This window comes from Limanda limanda, chromosome 16 (genome assembly GCF_963576545.1).
Source record: "Limanda limanda chromosome 16, fLimLim1.1, whole genome shotgun sequence".
In the NCBI taxonomy this organism is placed as follows: Eukaryota; Metazoa; Chordata; class Actinopteri; order Pleuronectiformes; family Pleuronectidae; genus Limanda; species Limanda limanda.
This window is the reverse complement of record NC_083651.1, coordinates 8,584,021-8,607,800: the sequence shown is the minus strand read 5'-3', so window position 1 is coordinate 8,607,800 and position 23,780 is coordinate 8,584,021. Positions and strand designations below refer to the sequence as shown.

The window sequence follows — 23,780 nt, the reverse complement described above, 5'->3', positions numbered from 1 at the left end:
AGATTTTTTGTATTTGTGCAATGTGCTGAACTAATACACATGTGATTTGTGTGGCTCAGGTGAGGTACCACGAGGACTTTGAAAAAAGCAAGGGCAGCTTCACTGCCACCACCTCCGACCCAGTGATGGACCGAGCGAAGAAGAACACTCAGGAGTTCAGCGACATCAACTACCGCGGCATCCAGAGGCGTGTGGTGGAGATGGAGAGGAGACGCGCCGTCGAGCACGACCAGGAGACCGTCACCGGTAACACAGTCCTCTCTTTCATCAGATTCTAGTTCTAGTTTAGAAATACAGCCTCAGGAAATTCCAAATCGCCTCATTGACAGGTTTTGACTCATAAAAAACAAAATATTGACTAGATGTTATATTTATAATTCACAGAGCTAATCATCTAATAACTGAAATATTTTGTCTTTATTTTAAGTTTGTTCTTTTCACATATAAAAGAGCAGTGAGATAATACGTTTCTGACTGCACCTTGTTTTTTGAAATAGGAAGTCGCTTCTTGTGAAACTTGGAACTATTTTTAATGAATGCGAAAAGAGCCTTTAAGGATGTATCTGTCAGGAGAAGCACAAACTAGGAAGTATCTAACACTGTCACAGAATGAGACTGGCTCGTGAGTTAGTATTTGTTTATCTGATGCAGTAACTGACTCTGTGCCTTCAGATCTGCGTGTGTGGCGCACGAACCCCGGCTCAGTGTTTGACTACGACCCTGCTGAAGACAACATCCAGTCCAGGAGTCTGCACATGATGACAGGTGAGAGGAGAAACTCACGCTCGGAGCTCTCAATTAAGTAGAAATTATTTAAGGAATGTTTCAGATGAATAAAGGATTTAGTTAATTCTCATGCAATATGCAAATGTGATGGTTAATTCTTTTAGGGATTAAAAGATGTTTAGTTTTTTGTGCAAAGCTACAAATCAACATTCATGTAGAGAACTGAGTATGAACCTGTCCATTGTACTCTAATATGTAAATAAATATGAATACATTGTTGAATTCATTATTAGTTTTTAAATGACCTTTTCATGGTCCAGAATATTGGGAACATTTTGTGTAAGTGCTGATTGACTGAGCAGTTGAGTTGTTGCTAAAGTCATTAGGAACGATTGTGTATGAATAATATATTTTCTGTAGCTTTCACAGCAATTTGACCATTATTTGTGGAAACATCTTTGTCTGAGTCAAAGTGTTGTGTGTGTACACACTGATGATGCTGATGCTGAACATTCCCAATCTTAGCTGGAAGAACAAGGACAACCTCCATCTGAATAAAATGTCAAATTCAACAGATGTGTAGCAGCTGGGACTAGAATTATGTAAATGCTGCATTGGATCATGTGACTGTACTGAGCGTCTGACCCTGTTCTTACAGTGCAAGCTCAGCGCCGCAGCAAGGAACACTCCCGCTCCACCAGCGCTCTGAGCGGCGTGGGCGACGAGAAGTCTGAGGTGTCCCAGGACGCCGACCACCACATGTCCCTCTACAGCAACGGCTTCATGGCCTCCTCTATCGGTAACCAATCAATGCATTTACTAGTTTACAGAATAATGTGTTTGTTTGCTTTGTCGTGAGTATTCAACATCAAATACTAATGAGACTGGGATTGATCTGGTTTTCCTCCTGCAGGCTACCAGCAAACTAAGACTGTGGAGCTGCAGCAGAGGTCTTCATCAGTGGCCACCCAGCAGACCACCGTGTCCTCCGTCCCCTCCCACCCCTCCACCACTGGAGTTAGTAGCACTTATTTACATTACACACACACACAGACACACAAGCAAGTAGGGATATGAGAGTGACAGAATAGGGTGGGAATATGGAATTTGTTAACCACGACTGAGGTGGCGGCTGATGATGGATCCTAACTGGCGGCAGTGGACAATGACTGTGGACTAAAGTGGATCCCATCTTGATGCTGGATCTTGATCTTGCTGGCTGCTGACCAGAGACTAAGATTGCAGCAGGACTGCTTGATATATAGTATTGAAGTTACCTTTCAAAATGTTTACCCTCATCGATGCTGCTAAAAACTTAAATCCCGATGATGTTTTCCTACACTTGACATCTATTGCACTTCTGTCCGTCCTGGGAGAGGGATCCCTCATATTTGTCTCTCTCTGAGGTTTCTACATATTTTTACCTGTTAAAAGGTTTTTTTGTAGTTTTTCCTTACTCTTGCTGAGGGTTAAGAACAGAGGATTTCACACCATGTTAAAGCCCTATCAGACGAATTATGATTTGTGAATATGGGCTATACAAATAAAATTTGATTGATTGAATTACAAATATATATATAAAATCACCAACCCTTTCTTTTAAACACTCTGACTCTCATCCACCTTCCTTTCTCCTCTGCAGAAAACCGTGCGTGCCATCTACGACTACGGAGCAGCCGACAGCGATGAGGTCTCCTTCAAGGACAGCGATGTCATCGTCAACGTGCAGTCCATCGACGAGGGCTGGATGTACGGCACCGTGCAGCGCACCGGCAAGACCGGCATGCTGCCCGCCAACTACGTGGAAGCCGTTTAAAGACGAAGAAGTCAAGGAGACGCATCCACGGGGCAAACTGAGTGGTCACAATTGAGGCTTAATGCAATTTGTAGCTTTTAGTTTTAGTTTTAGATCTGTACCTGAACTGTGTTGTAACTGGTGTTTGTAAGTGTGCTATCATTCATATGCTGCTGCCCCCGTTGCCTGTGGATGTGACATAAACATATAAATACTTCTGATTATACATACCATGCCTACTATGAACGTCAGACTATTTTAGATTGTTGACCTCCTCTAAGACACTTTCTTGGAAAAGCAAGAGACCCGAACATACGTCCCGGCCCTTTATTTTGTAAATTAAAAAAAAAAAAAAATTAATATATTAAAAAACACTTTGTCCGAGTTTGTCCTCGAAAAGAAAAAACGATGGGCTCTAGAAGTTCTAGTTTTAATGGAAGTTCTCTGGAGAGAAAAATGAAACTAACGAAACAAACAAGGAGTCAGTTAACACCGACCTCCTCCATGATGAAACCACTCCTGAAGAGTTGCATATAAGACGGGCCTCAGTCTTCCCTCCTCTACACTGAAGGCTGGTCAATAGTAGAATGTGTGTTGTTTTCCTCTGATGATTTAGGTCCTCTACCTCTAATCTGTAGTGAATAAAGCACACAAGATCCTGCAGCTCTCCGCCTCCTTTTCATTCTTACATTTGTGCATGTTTAATGTTGATAACTGTGGATATTTCAATGAATGCATTTGAAGAAAGTAGGGGGAAAAAAATCCTAGTTCCACACCGGAATTTAATGGGTTCTTTCTTGACCCCTATCTCATCCTTCAACCAAGTTTCATGGAAATCTGTTGAGTGGTTGTTGTGTGTTCCTGCTAACAAACAAACAAAACAAATGCAGAAATGGACGGGCAAAAAACTTCTGTGGCAGAGACAACGTTAACACGTCTCATGCAATGGGTTTTATTTAAAAGTAATTTCCTCCACTGTATTTTCTGATTCCGATTATTTTCTGACAAAGTGGGAGTAAAAAAATTTTATATTAAAAGCAGCGGAAGTTATAAAATAAGTAGTAAATAAGACAGAACACTGTTTGTAATGGTTATTATTACAGCTCTTATAAAGGCAGCCATTATGAAGGGTTTGAGTTCTATCATGTACTAATATTTTATAGATGAAGGGATGAGTGTTTAAACCTGATCATCTTTTTAACTCTTTAGTTTATCAGTAGTTTCATTATGAACTTATAAACATGTATTACTTACAGCAGATTACATCAAATAACTTTGGTTGTTGGTTTAGTGTAAAATGAGAAAAAACTTAATGAAAACAGATTTGATGCTTTATTAGAAACTTTTATTAACGATCTGATTGTTAATGACTCACCAGAGACGTTAAACAATGTGACATCAGTGAAGTTAATCAAATGATTGATTAATTAACTGATCAATGAAGCATTAGTAAATTATTCACCTTTTAATATTAGTCACAGGTTATAAACACTTTATAAGCGGTGCCTTTTAAATAAAAGTGGTGGCAGATTATATTTCTCGGTGCGCTTGGCACAACGAAAACTGTCTGTGGCTCAAAATATTTTGGATAAAAGTCGTTTCAGTGTTTCACAAAATAAAGTGATATTAGAAATGTCACTGAGTTTGAACCTGCTGCACATTCAGTCCAATGGTACTGAAGAAATGTGGCTTAATTTCGCAGTCCAGTGTTCACACGTCGGTCAGCTGCTCTGTCGCTGCAGCGTGAGCAAACCGGCCCGCTGCTGATACTGCTTCTCCTTGGCCTCGGAGATTTTCTCCGTGAGGTCCACCGGCTTCTCGAAGAAGTTCACCAGCGCCTGCTCGGTCAGCAGCGACGCCAGGATCTGAGCGAAACAGATCGTCCAGTCCTTATCAGCCCCTGCGTCTTCATGAGTCTGGGGGGACGGCGCTCCTTCCACCTCCTCCTGGCTCGTGACCTCTGACTCCGAGAAGCTGAGGCCACGGTGGCTGGCCTCGCCGATCTGCAGCACGAGGCTGGTGACGGTGGCGATGGCCTGGAAGAGGTCGTTCTCCTCCGCTTCGCCGTGGAACATGCTGTAGAGGGTTTTACAGAACTGGATGAACTCCCGCTGTGGGGGGGAGATGAAGAGGGGGTTCGATCAATGTTTGATCATTAAGTTTATTTTTTAAATATGAATTGAAAATACATTTTCAGATCTGAATCTAATGATCTGATTGAAGTTTGAGATAGATTTTATTTAAACAATTTTAACCAATTAATTTGTCAAGCAGGGATGCTGAGAAATTACCTGGTTACCACTTTTCAAATGTGTCTGTGGTCTTAATGTGTGACAGATCTTTTCTTGCGATTTATAGTTTATAAATAAGGTTACCTTTGATAAGGATATCTTTTTATAGCGGTATTATGCACAGACTACTGAACCGGTTTTATTGAAACTTGTGGAAAGGTGGATTACCTGGTTCATGAGCGGCAGAGGTTTCTCCACATCCTTCTCCTTCTCTTTGGCCAAATCCTGCAGCATCCGCTTCAGCTGCTCCTGATAATCTTCCTTCACTTCTTCTACCCCTCCTGAAACAGGCACGTTCTCCTCATGTCTCACATTTACATCACATGTAAGGATTCGTGCTGAGCTGATCAATGGCGCATCACTGTCGGACTCTGTGGCCGAGACGCCTTGGTCACCTCCCACCTGGTCAGCTGCAATGGTTCTCACCCGCTCTGAGCTAAATCTCGGACTACTCCTCTTCCTACTTACAAATCCCGCCATGACCTCGCCCTGCAGCACATAACCGACACACTTTGGCCCCAGCCCTCACAACGCCACCTCCATGTGGACATAAGGGGGGGTGGCAATATGACTTCAAATCAATATCACGTTTATTTAAATCTCTTTACCTCAATAACGATTAATGAATCTTCACCTGCCCTGATCCTGAAGTGGCAAAACTCAGTTAGAGGTTATAAATGTAAATTGCCCAGCCCTATGTGGACATTCACATATAGGTCATTCATTCTGTCTCAAATCACTCCTGCTTCACCTTGTCTCTGTCTCTGTCCCCTCTTATATGTCCTTGCCCCTAAATCCTTGGGTCTATTGACAGGTGCGATAAAAGTGTAAGTTATATATATACTGACCTGAGGGCTTATTAACAAAGAGGGGTCTGTTGGTGGAGAGCAGGGGACTCTTTGTCAGAGAGGGGTCATCCTCACTTTCTGTCAGAGCTGCAGACACAAACACAGACTGGAGTTAGTCCCTCGTCAACTCTGACTGCAGCGTCCACACAAAATGGTTTCCTTCACGATAACAGAGTGACCGACCTGGTGGGATGTGGAGACGATAGAGGAGCCGGACCTTCTCATTCAGCTCCTCACAGTACAGAGTGTCTGAAACCGAGGAGACAGAGTCAGGTTCAAGCTTCACAAACTTAGGACGGACGTGTTTCTGTCTGCCGTCGTCTTACCCAGCCAGCCGGCAAACTCTCGAAACGTCACCAGGTTGTCTTGGTCCTGGTCCAGCAGCGTGAAGGCGCGGTTGGCCACCGTGTCCATGTGCTGGTTCGAGTCCCCGGGCCACGGCACCAGCAGCCCGTACAGGCTCTTGAACTGGGGCCGGTCCAGCCGGTACTGCCGCTCCAGGTAGGAGCGACCGGAGTCTGTGTGGCTCCACGCTGCCGCCTCCGCCGCCGCCGCAGAGCTGCTGTCGCCCCAGTACAGGCTGATGAAGTGCTCGGTCTGAGAAGAGAAAGCATTAAAGGGCACATATTATAAAAATTTCACTTTTGTAGTGCTTCTACATGCTAATTTGGGTATCTAGCATGTCTACCGTCCTAAACACTGTGTAAAAAAACAACTCCCGCGATCTGTTGTGGTTCCTCTATGTCAGAAACGATACGCTAGATGGCGTCGAATGGGATTACGTCCAGAATTGACGTCATAGGCTCCACCGTCCCGGTTAGCTTGCAGGCCGGCAGTTAGCTAGCGGCCGGCCAGGTGGTTAGCTACTCTACGGTGGATAGCTAAAACTCTGGGCGCTTGTATCTCGTGAAAGAGGGCGGAGGGGTGAGGGGGGGGGGGGGGGAGCACTCAAAACAGGTCAATCTGAAGACGGCTGTTTTAGACAGGGTAAAAAGGGTGCCGTTTTAAATTATCCTTGTGGTATTTTGACCAAAATATGTTACAGACATTTCATTTAGACCCCAATGAACCATATCAACTGTGGTAAAATGGGCGTAATATGTCTCCTTTAAGATGGAAAGAAGAAACACAGATGGAAGAAGCCTTTTCGACAAGCCTGATCATTTTAAATATTAGGGTAATGATTGATTGATTGATACCTTGAAGAGGTCGTAGACGTCGGCCAAGTTCTCTGAAGGGATGGAAACATCTGGAGTCACCAATCTTAACTGCGACAGAATGTAAAGATGGCAAAGATTACGTTATGGAAACCTTTGACCTTGATGCGTCCTCAAACCCATTCGTTTCTCTGTTTGCTCACAGCGTTCTCTTTGGTGGTGTCTTCATGAGCCTGCAGCACCCGGATCCGGTGTCGACAGCGAAGCCGCTCGATCTGCCGCACTGTCAGGTCTCCGAATTTCTGACGAGACAAATGCATTACAGAGAGGGATGTGAAACTAAAGGCTGCGGCAAACCGGTCCCCCTCCGTGAAATCTGAAGATTGTGACGGGGTTACGGTGGAGGTTCACTGAAATTCACCGAAAATAGCCAAACATAGAGAGAAATGATTAAAATCAATTTGAAAAAATTTGCTAAACCGGTACAATGAGGATCAACACCTGCCTCGAGAGGGTTTCTCACCTCATACGACTCATTGATGAGGTCGGTGATGTTTGCGTGAACAACGGGAACATCAGAGTCGCTGCGGCTGGACTCGTCTGCAGCAGGTGGGGACGACGGGGGGGAAGGCGACGCTTCACTTCCAACCTGCTCCAGAAAACTGCAGAGCACAGGATTCACATCCTCACATTTCTTACATTTTAGAATTTCTCAAAACACTGTTAATGCAAATCCCACTGGATGTGCAACAAAAAAAAAAATTTACCCTGTGAGAATCATGATTGCTTGTCCGTCATCGGTGCAGGCGGAGAGCTGGGCAGCGTTGGCCTCCAGCACGGCCAAACCCAGCTGGAAGTTGGCTTTGATCCCGTGGAAGAAGAAGCAGTCGACCACGCAGACGGCGCTGTGGAAGGGCAGGACGCTGAGGAAGAGGGTGAGGAACCAGGAGAGGGAGACGGAGGAGAGGGAGGAGAGGTCTGGAACGTGCTCGGCCAGCTCCGGCAAACGCTCCCTGATCAGCTCCTCGAACACAGACTTGTCCACCTGAGCTCCTGCAGGGTGGGGGTTTGAATATTCATTCATTCATCAAACTCATTCGCTGTCTGTGTAATTTAAATATATTGTGAGTGCAGTCCTGTTTACACTGAACATACTCTATTTTCATATATACTGTTTATTTACTAATGCTGTATATTTTGTTGTGTTCATTTCACATGTTTACATATTTATGACTTTTTACTGATGTGATTCTTATTCTTCCCTCTGCTGCTGTGACATGACAAACTGTAGTGCCATCAAATGAGAATCTCATCTCATCTCAGATTTCTCTCTGCCTGGTTCTCTTATGTTTTCGTCTGCATTTGTTTGTTTGTCAGCAAAAAAACGACTGAATGCATAAACACCAAACTTGGAAGTCGGATGTATTACGAGGCAGGAAATAACTTTTCTTATTTTGTTGTGGATCCGAATCACAGGGTTGATTCAAGAAATGTATCCCTCACTTTCTTAAACATTGTGAGATAGGACGTAACATTTCCCAGTCGATGTTTAAGGGACTGGTATTTGTGAGTCTGTGAATTTTGGTGCAGATTAAAAATTTGAATCTCGCCAATTTAACTGTGGTTTCTGTTGGCTGTGGGGCAGGTTTCACTTTACTGAGCCGTTCTAGTATCTCATCGTTCCAGCAGAGGGCAGTAAAAGTGTGACAATGAGTCTGAGTGCTGTTAATTTGGATACGACATGAGGTTGATATGAATTCATCAGTTTATCTTAATAATAAATACAGAGACAAAAACTATTTATCTCACTAAGAAATACTGACTGTTTACCGCAGAATGATGTTTACATTTTGCACTGCACAACTACACAGTGTTCAAAACAATATTACAGGCAACTGACAAAACAATCATCTTTCATTTATATAAACCCGTTTACCAGTATCCTTTCATTCTAAATCCAGCTACACACACACATTGTTGTTAAGGACTCAAATGTTGTTTTTGTCCATTTAAGTTTCAGAGGAGGGAAATTATTGATGCTATAAAAAAAAGTCCTTTAAGTGTCACATCCATGAGAAAATTCAGGGAACTCAATTACTGCTGTTTTAAAGATGAACAGATGTTCCAAAACATCTGGACATTAGCAAGAACAGGAAATTGTTTCAAATGCACCTTGCCTGTTGAAGTTATGCAGCTTCACAAACACAGGAAATAGGCTCTTATTTTGGATTCTAAAAAAACGCTTGTTTGTTGGCTGAGCTGAAACAAACAACCAGAATATATAAAGAGAAGACGAGGCTAGGTTGAAGTTAAAGAGTCGTGTAAAAGCATAAAACGTTTTCATGAATTTTACGTGATGTGCTTTTAAACACGGAGCAGCTTCTGCTCATTTAGCTCCAAGTGTGTGTGTGTAAGAAGCTTTATAATCCCCTTATTATACTAATATTGACCTCTCACCTATGACTCTGCGGTTGAAGTAGTCGGGCAGCATCCTCTCACAAACCGCCACCAGCAGCCAGAACGCTTCTTCCTCTTTGGCGTAAAGCAGCAGCACCGACGCCAGGATGTTCATAGACTGGACGGAAAGACATAAGAGAAGATTTTATACAAACACAAACACAAATACATGCACACACACACACACACACAGACCAAACACGACCACAATCAGAGTCCATTTTACTGATAAATCCATGCAGGTGAAAAATTATGCATAACCCTGAGACACAGTTTAATTACAACTAATACATTACAATAAACTGGTTACATACATTTATTATGTTAAATTTGCCAATAAATCAATTTCCTTAACCTTCCTTCAATGATCAATAAAAAAGATTTACTATCATAATAAATAAGTTTCAAAATGAAAGTTACTTAAATATTTACATAAATCTTCCATCTCATAATTCATACAATTTACAGTTTTAATTTCATTACAGATTTATTTTAAAGACGTGAGTTAAAATAGCAGCGGCTGTTAACTTTCTTTGCTTTTGCTTCATTTGCTTCACAAAAGTGCCAAAGCTCTTGATAACACGACTGATGAAATATTTATACACACACACAGTATTATTTCTGCAGTATTTATTCATATTATTTAATAATAATAATTGTACTTATGCAGCACTGATCTTGACTATGTTAAAAAGAAGAAGAGGCAGCGGATAAAACGAGAAAAACATGAAGAAACATGAGAAGAGAAACGGACCAATCATAGACTTAGGTTTTTCTCACCTGACAGTATCCGATCTTCGGGTTGCGATGAGCGTAGGCGGTGAGGACCCGTCTGAGTGCAGCGATGCCGGTGGGGTTCTGGAAGGCAGGGTGGTCCGGCAGCGAGCGGTGGAGGTCCCGCTCGATCTCCTCGGTGGCGAGGCTGCTCTTGTCCTTGCCCATGGACTTCTTCACCAGGCCGGTGTAGTAGCCCTGATGAGACTCCAGCTCCGAGGATGCATCTGCACAGAGACACAGAAACTGTAAATATACAGATGTTGTTTTCCCGCAAACACATTGTAAACAAACAAACTTTCTTTGTCCTAGTCCGGAGATTTTAAATCTTTTTTCTGCTCCAGATTCTGTTTCGGTTCCTCCACAGACAGCTCCTCTTCATCAGTTTCAGTTGGTGACGAGTGCAGCTCAGGGAAGTGAGACCGAGCAGAGGAACACAAAATAAAAGCTGGCAGAGTTTGTGAAGTAAAGACCGAGTCACCTTCCATCTGCTCGGACCAAGACCCGGCCGGATATATAAAAAGACTGTGTTTTCTGTTTATGTATAAAACGTATAAATTAGCCAGTGAACTAGAGGAAGCTCTGAAGTCAATGAATGGATACCAAATAGGTGCGTAAGTCAATGAGGTTACATTTTCATCTGCGTATGTTTGTTCGTCTGATATTTAGCAGCATTATGTAAAATAAACCTCTGCTTTTCTTTATATATATATATAATGTATATCAGTAAAAATGTAACTTTTAGAAACACCTTTAAGTAAAATAAATTAAAGCAAGTCTACAGTAACACAAACTACAGCTTCCTAAACCGCAATGAAGATGAATCAACAACTGTTGAAACAAGAGGAACTTTGTTATCTCTGTGGGTTTTTTGCAGAACGGAAGTCATACACATTATTTTTAGAGATGAGCCAGGTTTCACTTGTGGTACTTTCACCAACACCATCTTGACTGTGCATCTTTTAAATCTCTTTTAACTCTGCAGTCTTCATTTCCAGCTGTCGTAAGGACTTTTCAATACACATGCAAACACTTCATAAATATATGTAGTCTGTATGTAGTGTATAGTCTATTTTTGTCCTTTAGTGTATTGACCTATAGAATGTCAGGTTGATTTCATTGTAGTTATGGTAACAGAAACTCTCTCTCTCTCACCAGAAAGCGTCATCCACAGCTCCCCTCTCAGGGACTCCGGTATCCCCATGGCAACAAGTCTTTGGATCTTCTCCGTGCGGAACATGTGGACGCCGCGTCCAAACTCGGCGAAGTGGTCGTCCCACAGCCGCTCCTTCACCTGCTCCATGCTCTGACACACACAGACTCGCACATTAACACAACACCTCCTGTGCCACTGGTGCTGACAAACAGACTAACCTCCCGCCGCGGTGAGAAGAGTTGAGTTTATTTCCACTCTGAGCTCGGAGGTCAGGCGGCTCTCACCTTGTTGCCGTTGGTCCCTGGCTGGTTTTGGTGGAAGGCCGTCATCAGAGCCTCACTGTTCACCGTGTTACGCAGAACCTGCTCCTCCATCTCCTCCTCGTCTGAAATCGCATTGTCGTAGTAGAAGGTGTAGTACGGGGTTGGCGAGCGCTGAGGGAGGAAAATGTTCCAGCTGTTTGTCTGAAGTAGCGACAACTACATTTGATCGCGCTGTGTGTACTCACCAAACTCCTCCTGCTGTCTTTCTTGCTGCGGAACATGGACTGTTTCCACTGCTGAGCTCGGAGTCTGGAGTTCAGGCTCTCCACCAGCTCGTCCCGGTCCTGCAGCTCGATCAGCTGGAACGCCTTCTTCGTCCGGAGGCTCACGATGACGGGGTTGGGAAGCAAAGTGGTGCTCTCTGCGCTTTCTATCGACAACACCTGATGAGAAAATGGAGGGAACGAGGCTTCAGACCAAAGACTCAATACCTCAATATCAATATTGTGATAATAATATTTGAACTAGAATTAAGTGAACAAAAAGGTAGATTCAGATATATTCTGCATTTTAGGATAGAATGAAAGAAACTGATTAGTTTAGATAGCTCAATAAATATGTAAAATACTAAAGTCTATTCTAATAATCTGAATTAAACTAAACTGTACAGGAAATGTGGGTCAACACAGGATACACTAACGGTTACAGAGCGTCTGGAGGAGAGGAAGAAGAATTATTCCTTATTCACAGTAGCACACTGAGAGGAAGTGATTACTTTTCTAAAGACAAAGCTTCAACAAACACTGAGGAAATAGAGGATTAAGCTGCAGCCGAGGACGGAGGAGAGCGTGCACCTCTCCGTTCTTTGTTCATGAACAGACGGAGCAGCTGTTGAGCTGAAAGAACTAAACCAAAATAGAACAGACCAACGGCAATGATAGAGCTAAGTGGACAATTTTAGATAGTTTAGAGTTGACACCTTCAAGTACATATGAACATTCAAATAAATCAGCAAATGTCAATAGAGCTTTAAACTGAGATTATATTAAACATTAGATGGAATTGAAGTATTACCTCCACCAGGGAAGGTTTATCTAGAGTTTACGACCCCTGTTCATTAACTAATACATTTTGGTTTGGATGGAGACAAAGGAAGTGGAAAGTTTCTGGGAAACACGCACACTCTCCTCCGTCCTCTGCTGCAGCTTAATCCTCTATTTCCTCAGTTTTCTGTTGAAGCTTTGTCTTTGGAAAAGTCAAATCACTCCAACTGGTCCCAGTGTGTTACTGTGAATATGGAATAATTCTCCCTCAGCTCCTCCAGACGCTCTTTAACCTCTTGTGTCTCCTGTGTTCCCTACATTTCCTTTACAGTTTGGTTTAATTCAGATTAGCAGATTAGACTTTTTTATAAATGTAACTGTCTCAACCAAACAGTTCATTAATTCTATCCTAAAGTACATAATATATAAATGTATGGATCTTGATGACAGAAATAAGCCACATTTAGCGAATTGATATCTGGGAGTGGGGGACATTTGGTTCAGCTTGATTGAATTCAAGGAGGAATGAGTTCTACTGAGTGACAGGATGTTTCCTCACTGCCTGACATGTCCCCAACACTTTCATTATTTAGACACTAAACTAGAGTTGCATTAAACCACTTTAACAGTCAGAGAGCAGATTTCATATTTGATGATTAATTAATGTGGAATTTACAGTATATATTTGTTCAACTCCTGAATGAATTCTAAAAAAGAAAACACACAGACTGCACCTCAGACTCTTCCAGTGTAATGTGCAAGTGTGTGAACATTCTCCACCACACGAACCCTGTTGTGTTACTGTGTGTTACTGTTTAACCTGCAGCAGGCTAAATCAACACACTGTTAAACATGGTAGGAGCATTAACACACCTCCCTGAAGAAAGTCTCAGATAACAGGTTTGTGATTAAGGTCAGAGTCTGCACAGTAGCGGTCAGAGGAAAGGAGCAAGTCAAGTTTGTGCTGAAACAAGCAAACTACCTAAAGTCACAGAAACCATCTTAGTGAAAAATTTATATAACTTGTCATTTGGTTAGTATAATCATAATCCAGGGATACTAGGTTATTTTTTTTAAATTAAACCCAAAGAAAACAGAGTAAACTTTCATTGATTGCACCACCAGCTTTTCTGTTACTGGAACACAAATGCCTCATTAGACGTAGTAAACTATTTTTAACAATGTGCAGGTTTGACTCACTAACTTTCAGTTCCCATACATTTTGAAGGCCTGAAAAAGACGACAACTATTTGACTGATGCTTTGTATTCATTGGAGACATTCTTATTGCAGCTTCCCAGAAACCTTCACTGTGCTCCGGGTACTGTACCTCAGCGAGGGGTATGAGCAGGATGCAGTTGCCTTCCTCTCGGCTGGAGAAACACAGATAATTGTCGGCAGTGTAGAGGGTCCCGCTCGTGTGGCAGCGGGAGTGTGGCGTCCAGACCGAGCAGGACGCCACCTCGTGGAGCCTCTCACCGCGGGGGAGCCGGAACAGAGCCAGGACGTACTCCCTCAACGCCTGTTCCTCCAGGATCCTGAGGGGGAGGGAGATGAGGGGGACAAGTTGTTACTATCATTACTCTGTTAGTAGATGACAGTTCACAATTCATTGTTTTTACTTATTTTATGATAATTTTTTAATCATTGTATTATGCCTTTGTTTAAATGTCCCCTGCCTTAATGGGGCATGTTTTCCATGTAACTACTCTTTATCTTGTTTGCCACACTTTTATTATATTTTTAACAATATTACATTTATCAGTGTTTGGGCTCAGAGCTGTTTTATGCTGTGATGTTCTTCTATGTCTGACAGGGAGGTTTTTTTTAGTTTTTAGATTTCTAAAATAAAATAAACTATTATAACTATTACACAATTATTATTATAAATGTCCGTGGATGATGATCTTATACAGTACAAAGCTGGCAAGTGTCAGACATCTATTTTTTTACTTGAACAACAAACACAATTCAATGCTTCATTGGACAAAATCATATGACTTTTAGCAGGAGGGCAAAGAGCTCGTCGGACTTTATGCTCCCAATAAAACCTCATTTTGATTCTTTAAGTGTCCAAGCAAACACTGCTCTTTAGCTCTATATATTTCTTTATACATGTTTTAGACGTTTTTAGGAATAATATATCGTTTGGACACATGGTTCCTCCATCCTGCTTGTAGACCATTAAACAAACAGGCTCAGAGCTGCAGGGAGGAATCTCATTGTTTTCCAGGGATGTTTGGTCAGTTTTTGTGGAAACAACATATCTATTTCTGGGTTATGCTCCTGTCCCAGGAAACAAGCTGAGCTCTTCAGTATCACTGTCGCCCAGGCTGAAAGGCACATTGTGCACATATGGGTGGATAGCTGGGGGCAGATTTGGAGTATGGGGGTTTGTGACTCCAGGCTCCAGTCATGTGACAAAGACCGACTCCTTGACTTGAAGCCAAATCTGGTTTGAGCCCAGAGGAGATCAGTTCAGTTTTAAACACTTTTTTTTGTTTTCTCTAATCCATGACCCAAATCCCACATTTTTCTTTGCTACACAACACCACTACAACATGGACTCTACTTAGGCTTACAGAAAACAAGCAATGTGCAGAATAATCAAACTTTGGAAACCCCCGACACGCCTCCCTGTCTTTCTAGTATCAGAATGGAGGGAGTTGCGTTTGCCCATTTCTGTAACCAACACCCAGGAGCCAGGGGTTTGACCTTCTCTTTTCAGCTGTTTTCACATTCTTTCATCATGAATCTACACTAGTGTTTCATGAAGCTAAAAATGAACATCTTTATCTATCTGACAGATACCAGCCCCGACCTCTTGGTGATGCGCGCCGGCTGCTGCAGAACTCGGTCCAGCTCCAGACCCTCGCTGTCCAGCAGCCGCCTGAGGGCGATGTCAGCCAGCTGACCTACGACCCCAAACACCTCATCCAGGCTCAGGAACATGGAGAACTCCCTCTGCCGCTGCCGGGTGCGGACCATGATGGCCTCCGTCATCAGACCGGTGGAGACCCGCTCCAGCCGTGTCACCTCTGCCCAGGGAATGACAAATTTAACTGTGGAAGAAAGAGAATAAACATGTTAGTTTCTGAAGATTAACAGCTGCAGATCACAGAGACTATAATAGACCTGTGAAACACGTTGTGGTCACAAGTTGTGTTTCAAAGCAAAAAAACTGCACTGAAAAGGTTTTGTTCAGTGGTGAAAACCAAGGCTCGAGTTTCCATTTAGTCACGTTTTGAAGCATTTGTCCCTGTAACAGTTCTCTTTGTTCATATCTTATCTACTTCCATCAAAGGGATGGATTCACAATAGAAGTGTTTGTACAGGTTTGTGTGATCTACACTGAGAACAGGCTCACTAGCTTTTATTTGGAAGCATGAATGAAAACATCAGAGGGGATTTGTTTTTCCTAAACCATGACTACACCCCCATCAGGCCAACGTGACCCTAACCCTCACGTTTTACTGTAATAAAACCGTTTTATAATGATATCATAATGATGAGTTAATCTAAACTAATTATACAAACTAATACGACAGACATATTTAATAAGGAGGAATAAATATATATTTCAATCTGTATATGTTTTAGGATATGTGTCTACAGAAGATGCAGATGTTTGCAAACTATGCATGACGTCATTTCCTGACTTCCTCGTGCCGTCACTTAATTATGACCAAATATGATGGAGAATCATTTTCTAATCAATATCTATATAACTCAAATCCTCTTATTTATGGAGATATACTATATTTCTGTTATATACACTATAACTGTTCCCACACAGGCAGGGTGAAAATCTAACCATTTGTTGAGTTATTTTGTGCAAACACACACACACACACAAATCAGAGTGGTCACTTCGGGGTGTACGGACCTTCCTTCCCCAGCAGGAAGGAGTAGAAGGCCAGGTGGTTGATACTGAGGTAGAGGAAGCCCTGCCGAGGCACCCGGCCCTTCCAGCAGCAGCAGGAGTAATATGTCACCAGCTTCTCCGACGACGGGAGACCAAAGTGCAACTCGAACTTCAGCAGAGCCTCCCTGAACTTCTCCGGCTCCTCCTCCTGAGCAGCCTGGCGGCCCCGAACCTCCTCCGCTATAAGGCCCTGGAGAGAAAACATCTTGGTTAACATCATCATCTAGAAATCTGCGATTTTCCTCTGCAGCAGTGGCAGGTTTCACACCTTCACTTTTCCTCTGACGAAGCTGGCGACATCCTCCTTGTTCTCAAACACAGACAGAGAGTGCAGCAGGTTGCGGAGCAGCCAGTCCCAGTGCTTGTTCAACTCCTCTCTGGCAGCTCCTGATGGAAGAGAAGAGATTTAACACACGTCTGATGACACATGCAGGTAGAGAGAGACTCAGAAGTCATCAGAGGTAAATCCAGAACGCAGATTGTACGACCGATTCATCAACTGATTGACAAAAATCTGTCTTTCACAGACGTACCGGTATCTGCGTTTGTTGACACGAACACTCTATTATGTTAAATAGAGTTTATGGTTAAGCTATAAAGCATCAAGCTTCCGTAAAAAATAATCATCATAAGGGTTTGTTAACGACATCTTAGAAATCATTGATGTTTTACTCCTTGACATCGGTCGGGCTCTAAAAGCAACATGGAAAAACTCATAATAAGAGTAAAGACAGACAGCAGGAAGGTGGCGTCTTGCAGAAGGAGACTCGATGCTCCAGCTCACCGCTCGCGATGACCCAGCTGACCTGGGAGCCTGGGACCTGGAGGAGGATGCGGAAGGGCGTGACCCTGGCGTTGGAGTCCAACACCGTGTCCAGCGCTCCCACCAGGAGACCTGCAGAGACAAGGACACACAGAACCACAATCAGACACAATCAGAGATTTTTATCCACTAGGACCAACAATCGCAACCATGCAGGAGTATGAATGTCATTTTTCAGTCTCTCTCTTTAAATTTCTTCATCTGGCTGTTTTGAAATGCCTTTATATTTCAATTCATCCGTACATAATCTGTAGTGTTTTTCCTCTGAGGGTCAAGGGGGGAGCTGGAGCTAATCCCAGCTGACACTGGGCGAGAGGCGGAGTCCACCCTGGACGGGTCACCAGCGTATCACAGGTTATACATACAGAGACAACCAACCATTTACACGTATATGGTGAATTTGGAGACTCTCATTAATCGACTCTGATTAAATGTCTTTGGACCGTAGGAGGAAGCTGGAGAAAACCACACAAACTTTTAATAGCCGCATACTAGAGTGATAGACATTAAATGAAGAAACTATGGATTGATAATGAATAGACCTTATAATAGATAATATCTATTGTCGTAGTCAGCTGGCATGTTGCTGCAATGTGTCACCGCTATGGAAACTTTTTGATCTACATACATGTATTTGCATGTATTCACTACACAACACAGAGCCACTGCAGAGAAGAGGGAACAAACCTCATTACAGATTAATTGAGTCTAATATAAAAACAGGAGGACGTCAGCTTAATGTTTAATGTTTAAATCCAGCAGGAAACATGTTTAGAGGAAACTCACTGGGGATTCCTACAGAAACAATCAACTCCACAGATGTTTAGAAGAATCAAATTAACCCCAAAGAACCAATAATGCTGAAGGAATTCATGCATTTCAATCATAAAGCAAATAGAAACCGTCTCTGAACAGACTGAAGCTCTGTCATAAAAAGGCTGTCACGTTTTCGTCTTCCCTAAAGCACAGCTAATACAAATCATGCTTTTCAAATAACGCCAATCTTGGTGGTGGTTTAATTCCTTATTTCCTCCGTGAAGTTCAACATTGTGAATCAGAACATGATCAACCTAACAAACGCAGACGAAAACGTAACCTTCCTGGCAGAGGTTATGAAACCTATTGTGATGTTTGACTACCATCAAAGTTGGGTTTCTTTCTATAAAGTGAAGCATGGAAGCAGTGGATATAACGAATGGTGGTGGTTTTAATCGTGATAAGACATGAAGCTGTGATGCAGCCACGATAAATCACCTCAGGAAGTCCCCCATAGGACGAAGTGAGCGTTCTAGGTGGCGTGTAATTCTTTTCTACTATTCTGGGGGTTTATGGTTAAACTGTAACAGATCAAACCCCAGCTACACTTCTTTTTAACCTATAAGTGAAGGGTTAGAACACAACTTTATTTCTTAGATATTTATAAATCAGTATTCCAGCCTGGAGAAAAAAATACTTGAAAGCCGAATGCTATGTTTTTCACTCTGCTTCACTTTGAACTTTTAGAGCATTGTGATTTTCTGAGGCAGCGTTATTATCAGTCAGATCAACCCAACATACCACAGCTCAGTGCAACCCTGCGAGTGCATGAGGGCAGCTGGGTGTCTGGGTTCAGCAGGGAGTTCTCTGGCCTGGTGCACAACAATAAATATGCACACCTACCTTACAGTCAGAATCACTTCTTCCTCCTACTTGAGAAAGGCTTTAAAACAGTGAACCCTCCTCAAGCTGCCAAAACAGCAACTAACCCTGAATCAGAATGTGATTCACTGGAGACGTTTATAGTTTTGTGTGAGGGTCAACTTCAGGAGAGTTTGCGTCTTGTTCACTTAATACCATCAAAATGTTAAAAGGCAAAAAACATGGAGTGTCAGCAAAATATATCATCAGTGCACCTCATATAAAAAGTAGTGGAACCTGAGTAGGTGGAGAGAGAAGTCAAGATAAAGCCGCTGCTCTGGTTCTCAGCCAAATGTAAAGCACATCTTAAAGAGTCGGAGTCGACCTGCCTGAAGCTGCGACCCGGCCGCCTGGCAACACAAAACCATCCGTCTGTCACCACAAGGCCCAGGAGGGGTTTCCACCTCAAACCCTCCAGACGTGAAGGAAAGGGAGAAGAGAGTCTGTGTGAATCGTCGCCTTTCTCTGCTGACGGTCACATTGTGGGGAAAAAGCTGCTGCAGAGATACAGAGGCTGCACATCGACCTTTAAGAGGCTCCTAGAACAAGACTGTAATGTCTGTTTGCTCTTGAATGCACCGTTGTGTTCTTCTTGTCAAATACAGAAACTCTTCAGCTTCATCTGGAGAAACATTAGGTTAGAAATAAAATCACAGAGACTGGTACGAAGGAGCTGATCAGTTGCAGATGGTTTGCTGCCCAGCCCCTCTGTGAAATCCACTTTAGAGTATGTCATCACTGGAAAGTTTGTTTTCACAGCTTTGAATTTCAGTTTTAAGTTTCATTGGAAACATTCTGTAAGATGTGCTCTGTGCTGTTTCCTCCAGCCTGTGTGGCAGGAGTGCCAAAGCAAAACCCGTTTGATTGGTTAATTTTAAACCAACGGGACAACAGGACTTGACCCTTCGACCTCTCGCTATGGGAACAACGGGAACAAACATACACACAGAGCAAACACTGGCCAGGAAGTTCCTACTATTCTGTTTTTATGAGAACTGGCCCAGTTTCCTCACAGGACTGAAGTAAGAGCACGAGGACGACACAGTGCGAGTTGTCCGCCTGTTTTATTGATATGAAATGTTCCTCATCACTTAAATCTGCAGAACAGTGGACTACCAGTGTGTGTCCTGAAGCACAGAGAGGAAGCCAGACAGAGGAAACAGCCAACAGGCCGAGGAGAAGCTGCAGCATTGGGAAGCAGAACAGCTGTGACAAGCCCGTGGACAGAAATTTGTTTAATTAGACAGGAATAGAACTTGCTCTGCCAGGGCGAAACATTTAAATCGTAAATGTTCAACATTAAACAAAACACAGTCCTACAAAATGTTAGAACTCTCCTACAGGGAAAAACATTGCAGTCTGATCAAGTGTCCCGTCTGAGATATCGAAGCATTAACGATAAACCGAAGAAACCAAATGGAATCCAGCCATTATTGATTTCTTCTATACTTTTTTCCTATTGTAGCATGTCAACATCTCACAGTCGTAAAAGATAAAGACCTGCTGCTGTAGAAAAAAGGTAAGTGCAGTAAACTAGGTCACAATAAAGTAAAACAGTAAAGTTAACTCTACGTCTTCTCCTTTTTCTTTCAGTCTGGTGCGTCTTATATTTCTTATCTGGTCTAGTTCTATTCTCATAAATTGTGGTCGCCCCACAAACTGTCCCTAACACTACTTCTGGGTTTTGAGACTTCACGTGTAACGCTTCACTTTATGGGAACCGAGGTTTTAGTTATGACACAATCGATCTTTGCATATTTTCTTGTGTTTCCGGTGTTGACACAACGTCTTAGCCTCTGGACGCTGAGAACTGGCTCCGGGCCCCGGGGTTAAAGGTCAAGTTAACCTGCCAAATAGTGACAAGGTTGGTCTCAGTTGCTGTACTAGCACACACACACACACTGAGACAAAGCATGTGTGTGGCACAGGGACATCCCCCTCCTTGGACTCACCCTGTTCTTTGTTCTTGTTGTTACCTGTTGTGTTACCTGACCACTGGCTCTCACTGGCCTATTGTCATTGTTTACCTTGTGGTTCTGCCTGTATTTGTGGTTGCTGTCATTGTTTACCTGTGGTTTTGCCTGTGGCCCCTTCCTGTTTGTTGTTGTTTACCTGTGGTCCCGCCTGTGTTTGTTGATGTTTACCTGTGATCCTGCCAGTCGACTCCCCGTGGCCTCTCCTTCTCTGCAGGAGGAAGAAGTCATTGCTCCTCTCCGTCACCCACAGCTTCAGAGCGTTTTTCAGCAGAACTTCCTCCGGGTTCAGCCACATGTCTTCTCGCAGGGAGGGACCGGACAGACCGGAGGGAGCCTGCAGCTCCGCGGGCTCGGGTCTGCTCAGCGGCGGGGAACAAAGTTTCCCGGCGCCGGTCCTCCTCCGGTGGGGAGCGGCCCTGGACGATCCTACAGCGGCGGGGTTTCGGCTTTTTCCATGATTCCCCTGCGGCTCTCGAACAGCTGCAGGTTTCACACTTCCTCTGGTCCACACACCCGATTTACAGCTGTACACACACTACACAGATCCTCCACAGGGTCAGATGACTCACTCTGTCAGTGCAACGGGTTCAAGGCATCACTTTCAAGATTAAATAATACTATTATAAAAAGCATCATCATCACCATATTATAATCGTCTTAATAATTATGAATATGACGATTATTATATTAATAAAACAAAATATGACTGATAATGACAATATTGACAATATCAATAACTATAACAATAGTAATAACAACAAGAATACAAAAATATTTATTATAATAAAATTAATGATATTGATAATGATCATACTAGTAATAACAATAATAATAAATCTTTGCATATTTTGTGCAGATGGCAATACAATTAAGGACAAAATATGATAACATATATTGAAAATTATTGTTTAGTTATTATTAATATTCATATTCATATTATTCATATTATTATCAATAATATTATATGATGGTGATCCTTAATTAAATACATAAAATCTGCCATTTTATGAGTAATCGTGAAGAACTACAACTATAGTATTAAAGTATGAGTTATATATTTTCGGTTCCAGGAAAACAGGGACAGAGTGAGAGCTCTTCCTTACATCTTGTCTTCTTCCGCATTTCACCAACTTTCCTTTCCACCATTTCCGGTAGAGAGAGACTAGCTCTGCTGTGATTGGCTGTTGAGCTGATACCGGTGTTCAGGTGTTACTGTCATAAAAAGGTATTTTATAATTCAGTCCCTTCAATTGTATGAGAGACACAGAAATCATAAGGAATCATTTCTGTTTAGCAGTTTGATTTCATTCCCGATTTCCCTGATAGATGTAATCTGAACTAAATACAGCAATTAATTAGTTGTCGTGTAGCATTAAATAGATTCATTAGTGTAAATATTAAAAAACAACTGTTGAATCCAGGTGATCGAAGTAGGTAACTGCAGATAAGAAAACAAGGTGGGAAACATAACACTGAATTCAGTTCTTCATTTACTGACTTAATAAAAACAATTATTAATAAATGTCTTGTTGGCTGTAGTCACTCATTTTCAAATCTTTCTCAAAACAATTGTCAGGTGTCAAGTTGAACTTTGAAACTTGCGGTTATTGTTCCTCATTTTCATATTGTCCCTGAAGACACTTCCAGATTAGTGAAAGTGACTGGGGACAAAGTCTACAGCTCTCTTTGTTTTACTGTCCCTCCGGTGTAGCTGAAGCTGAAATAAAGCTGCTGTAAAAAGAATATCCAGCTAATTTATTGATTGATTGATTGATAAGTGATTAGTTGATTGATTGATTGATTGATTGATTGATTGATTGATTGATTGATTGATAAATACATGTTGACTTCAGATAAAGTGTGAAATGTTTATCTAAAGGCGGTGGACAGTGGATTGTGTATCCAATAACCTACAATGAGGGTGATTATTCCCCCGATGAAGAGAAGAAATTACGTTTAGAGGAAGTGAAACCTGTTGCAGTCTTTATATTACGTCTATTGTCTTTAGACAGACTTTATTAACTGAGGAGAGATGCGGAAACAATGGAAATTACTTTTCTTATATTTTTCTGTGACAGTATTTGTCAATCTTTCAAAATAGATGTAAAGCAATCCTTACCATACCGTAAAATTTTGTTATGACGAAAACATTAATGTATTTTATAACAGGCTTTTTTGTGCGTGTCGGATCACCTTTATTTTCAGCTGAAAAAACCACCAGGATGACATAGTTTGCATTTAACTTTATAGTCATCACACAGAAAGACAGAAATAGAAAGAGTTATTGCTAAATTCTAGTTAGTGTGTGAGCGTGTGTCTATGTGGTGTATGTGGTGTGGTATGCGTGTGCGTATGAGTGTGTGTGTGTGTGTGTGTGTTTGTGTACGTGGAGTGGTATATATTTGTGGTGTGTGTGTGTGTGTGTGTGTGTGTGTGTGTGTGTGTGTGCGTGTGCGTGTGCGTGTGCGTGTGCGTGTGTGTGTGTGTGTGTGTGTGTGTGTGTGTGTGTGTGTGCGTGTGCGTGCGTGTGTTTGTGTGTGTGTGTGTGTGTGTGTGACAGCACCTGTTTGGTTTTAGCCACAAACAGCCTGCTGCGCTCTAACTCCTTATAAGGACATGTGCGTCTCAAGAGGAAGTTGGTGTCACTTTTATTATTGTCCTACTCGCAAGGCATCGGTTCCTTGTCTTTTTAACCTGAATTTACTTTTCTTTCACATAATCTAAAAACACAAACACTTCAAGAGTCAAATAAACTTTGATTAAAAGTTATTATTTTGATCTGTATTATGTATTTATATGTATTTAATGTGAATGTGAGAAAGCGGAAGGTTTGTGTTTCTAGCCGGACTCGGGCGGTGTGCGCTCCTTCT

At 42.3% G+C, this 23,780-nt stretch overlaps 2 protein-coding genes across 2 annotated transcripts in view; one reads left to right on the top strand and one right to left on the bottom strand.

Annotated features, from left to right (window-relative positions):
• Nucleotides 1–2,542, top strand: part of neb (nebulin) — a 55,672-nt gene extending 53,130 nt beyond the window's left edge. Inside the window, exons 135-139 of the mRNA XM_061088482.1 lie at nucleotides 60–246; nucleotides 673–765; nucleotides 1,385–1,525; nucleotides 1,640–1,743; nucleotides 2,369–2,542. Of these exons, the coding sequence (XP_060944465.1) occupies nucleotides 60–246; nucleotides 673–765; nucleotides 1,385–1,525; nucleotides 1,640–1,743; nucleotides 2,369–2,542 (699 nt within the window). The remainder of the gene's footprint in view (nucleotides 1–59; nucleotides 247–672; nucleotides 766–1,384; nucleotides 1,526–1,639; nucleotides 1,744–2,368) is intronic.
• Nucleotides 2,543–3,844: 1,302 nt separating this feature from the next.
• Nucleotides 3,845–21,403, bottom strand: LOC133021478 (TBC1 domain family member 8). Its single transcript, XM_061088337.1, has 20 exons — nucleotides 21,079–21,403; nucleotides 17,219–17,329; nucleotides 16,703–16,821; nucleotides 16,396–16,624; nucleotides 15,331–15,571; nucleotides 13,840–14,047; nucleotides 11,713–11,910; nucleotides 11,489–11,638; nucleotides 11,204–11,354; nucleotides 10,055–10,275; nucleotides 9,275–9,392; nucleotides 7,585–7,870; nucleotides 7,341–7,479; nucleotides 7,021–7,119; nucleotides 6,860–6,928; nucleotides 5,987–6,257; nucleotides 5,844–5,909; nucleotides 5,661–5,747; nucleotides 4,981–5,093; nucleotides 3,845–4,632 (listed from the first exon to the last, which is right to left on the bottom strand). Exons 1-20 carry the CDS (start codon nucleotides 21,203–21,205, stop codon nucleotides 4,243–4,245), a joined length of 3,393 nt encoding a protein of 1,130 aa, XP_060944320.1. The 5' UTR covers nucleotides 21,206–21,403; the 3' UTR covers nucleotides 3,845–4,242.
• Between the last annotated feature and the right edge of the window lie 2,377 nt (nucleotides 21,404–23,780).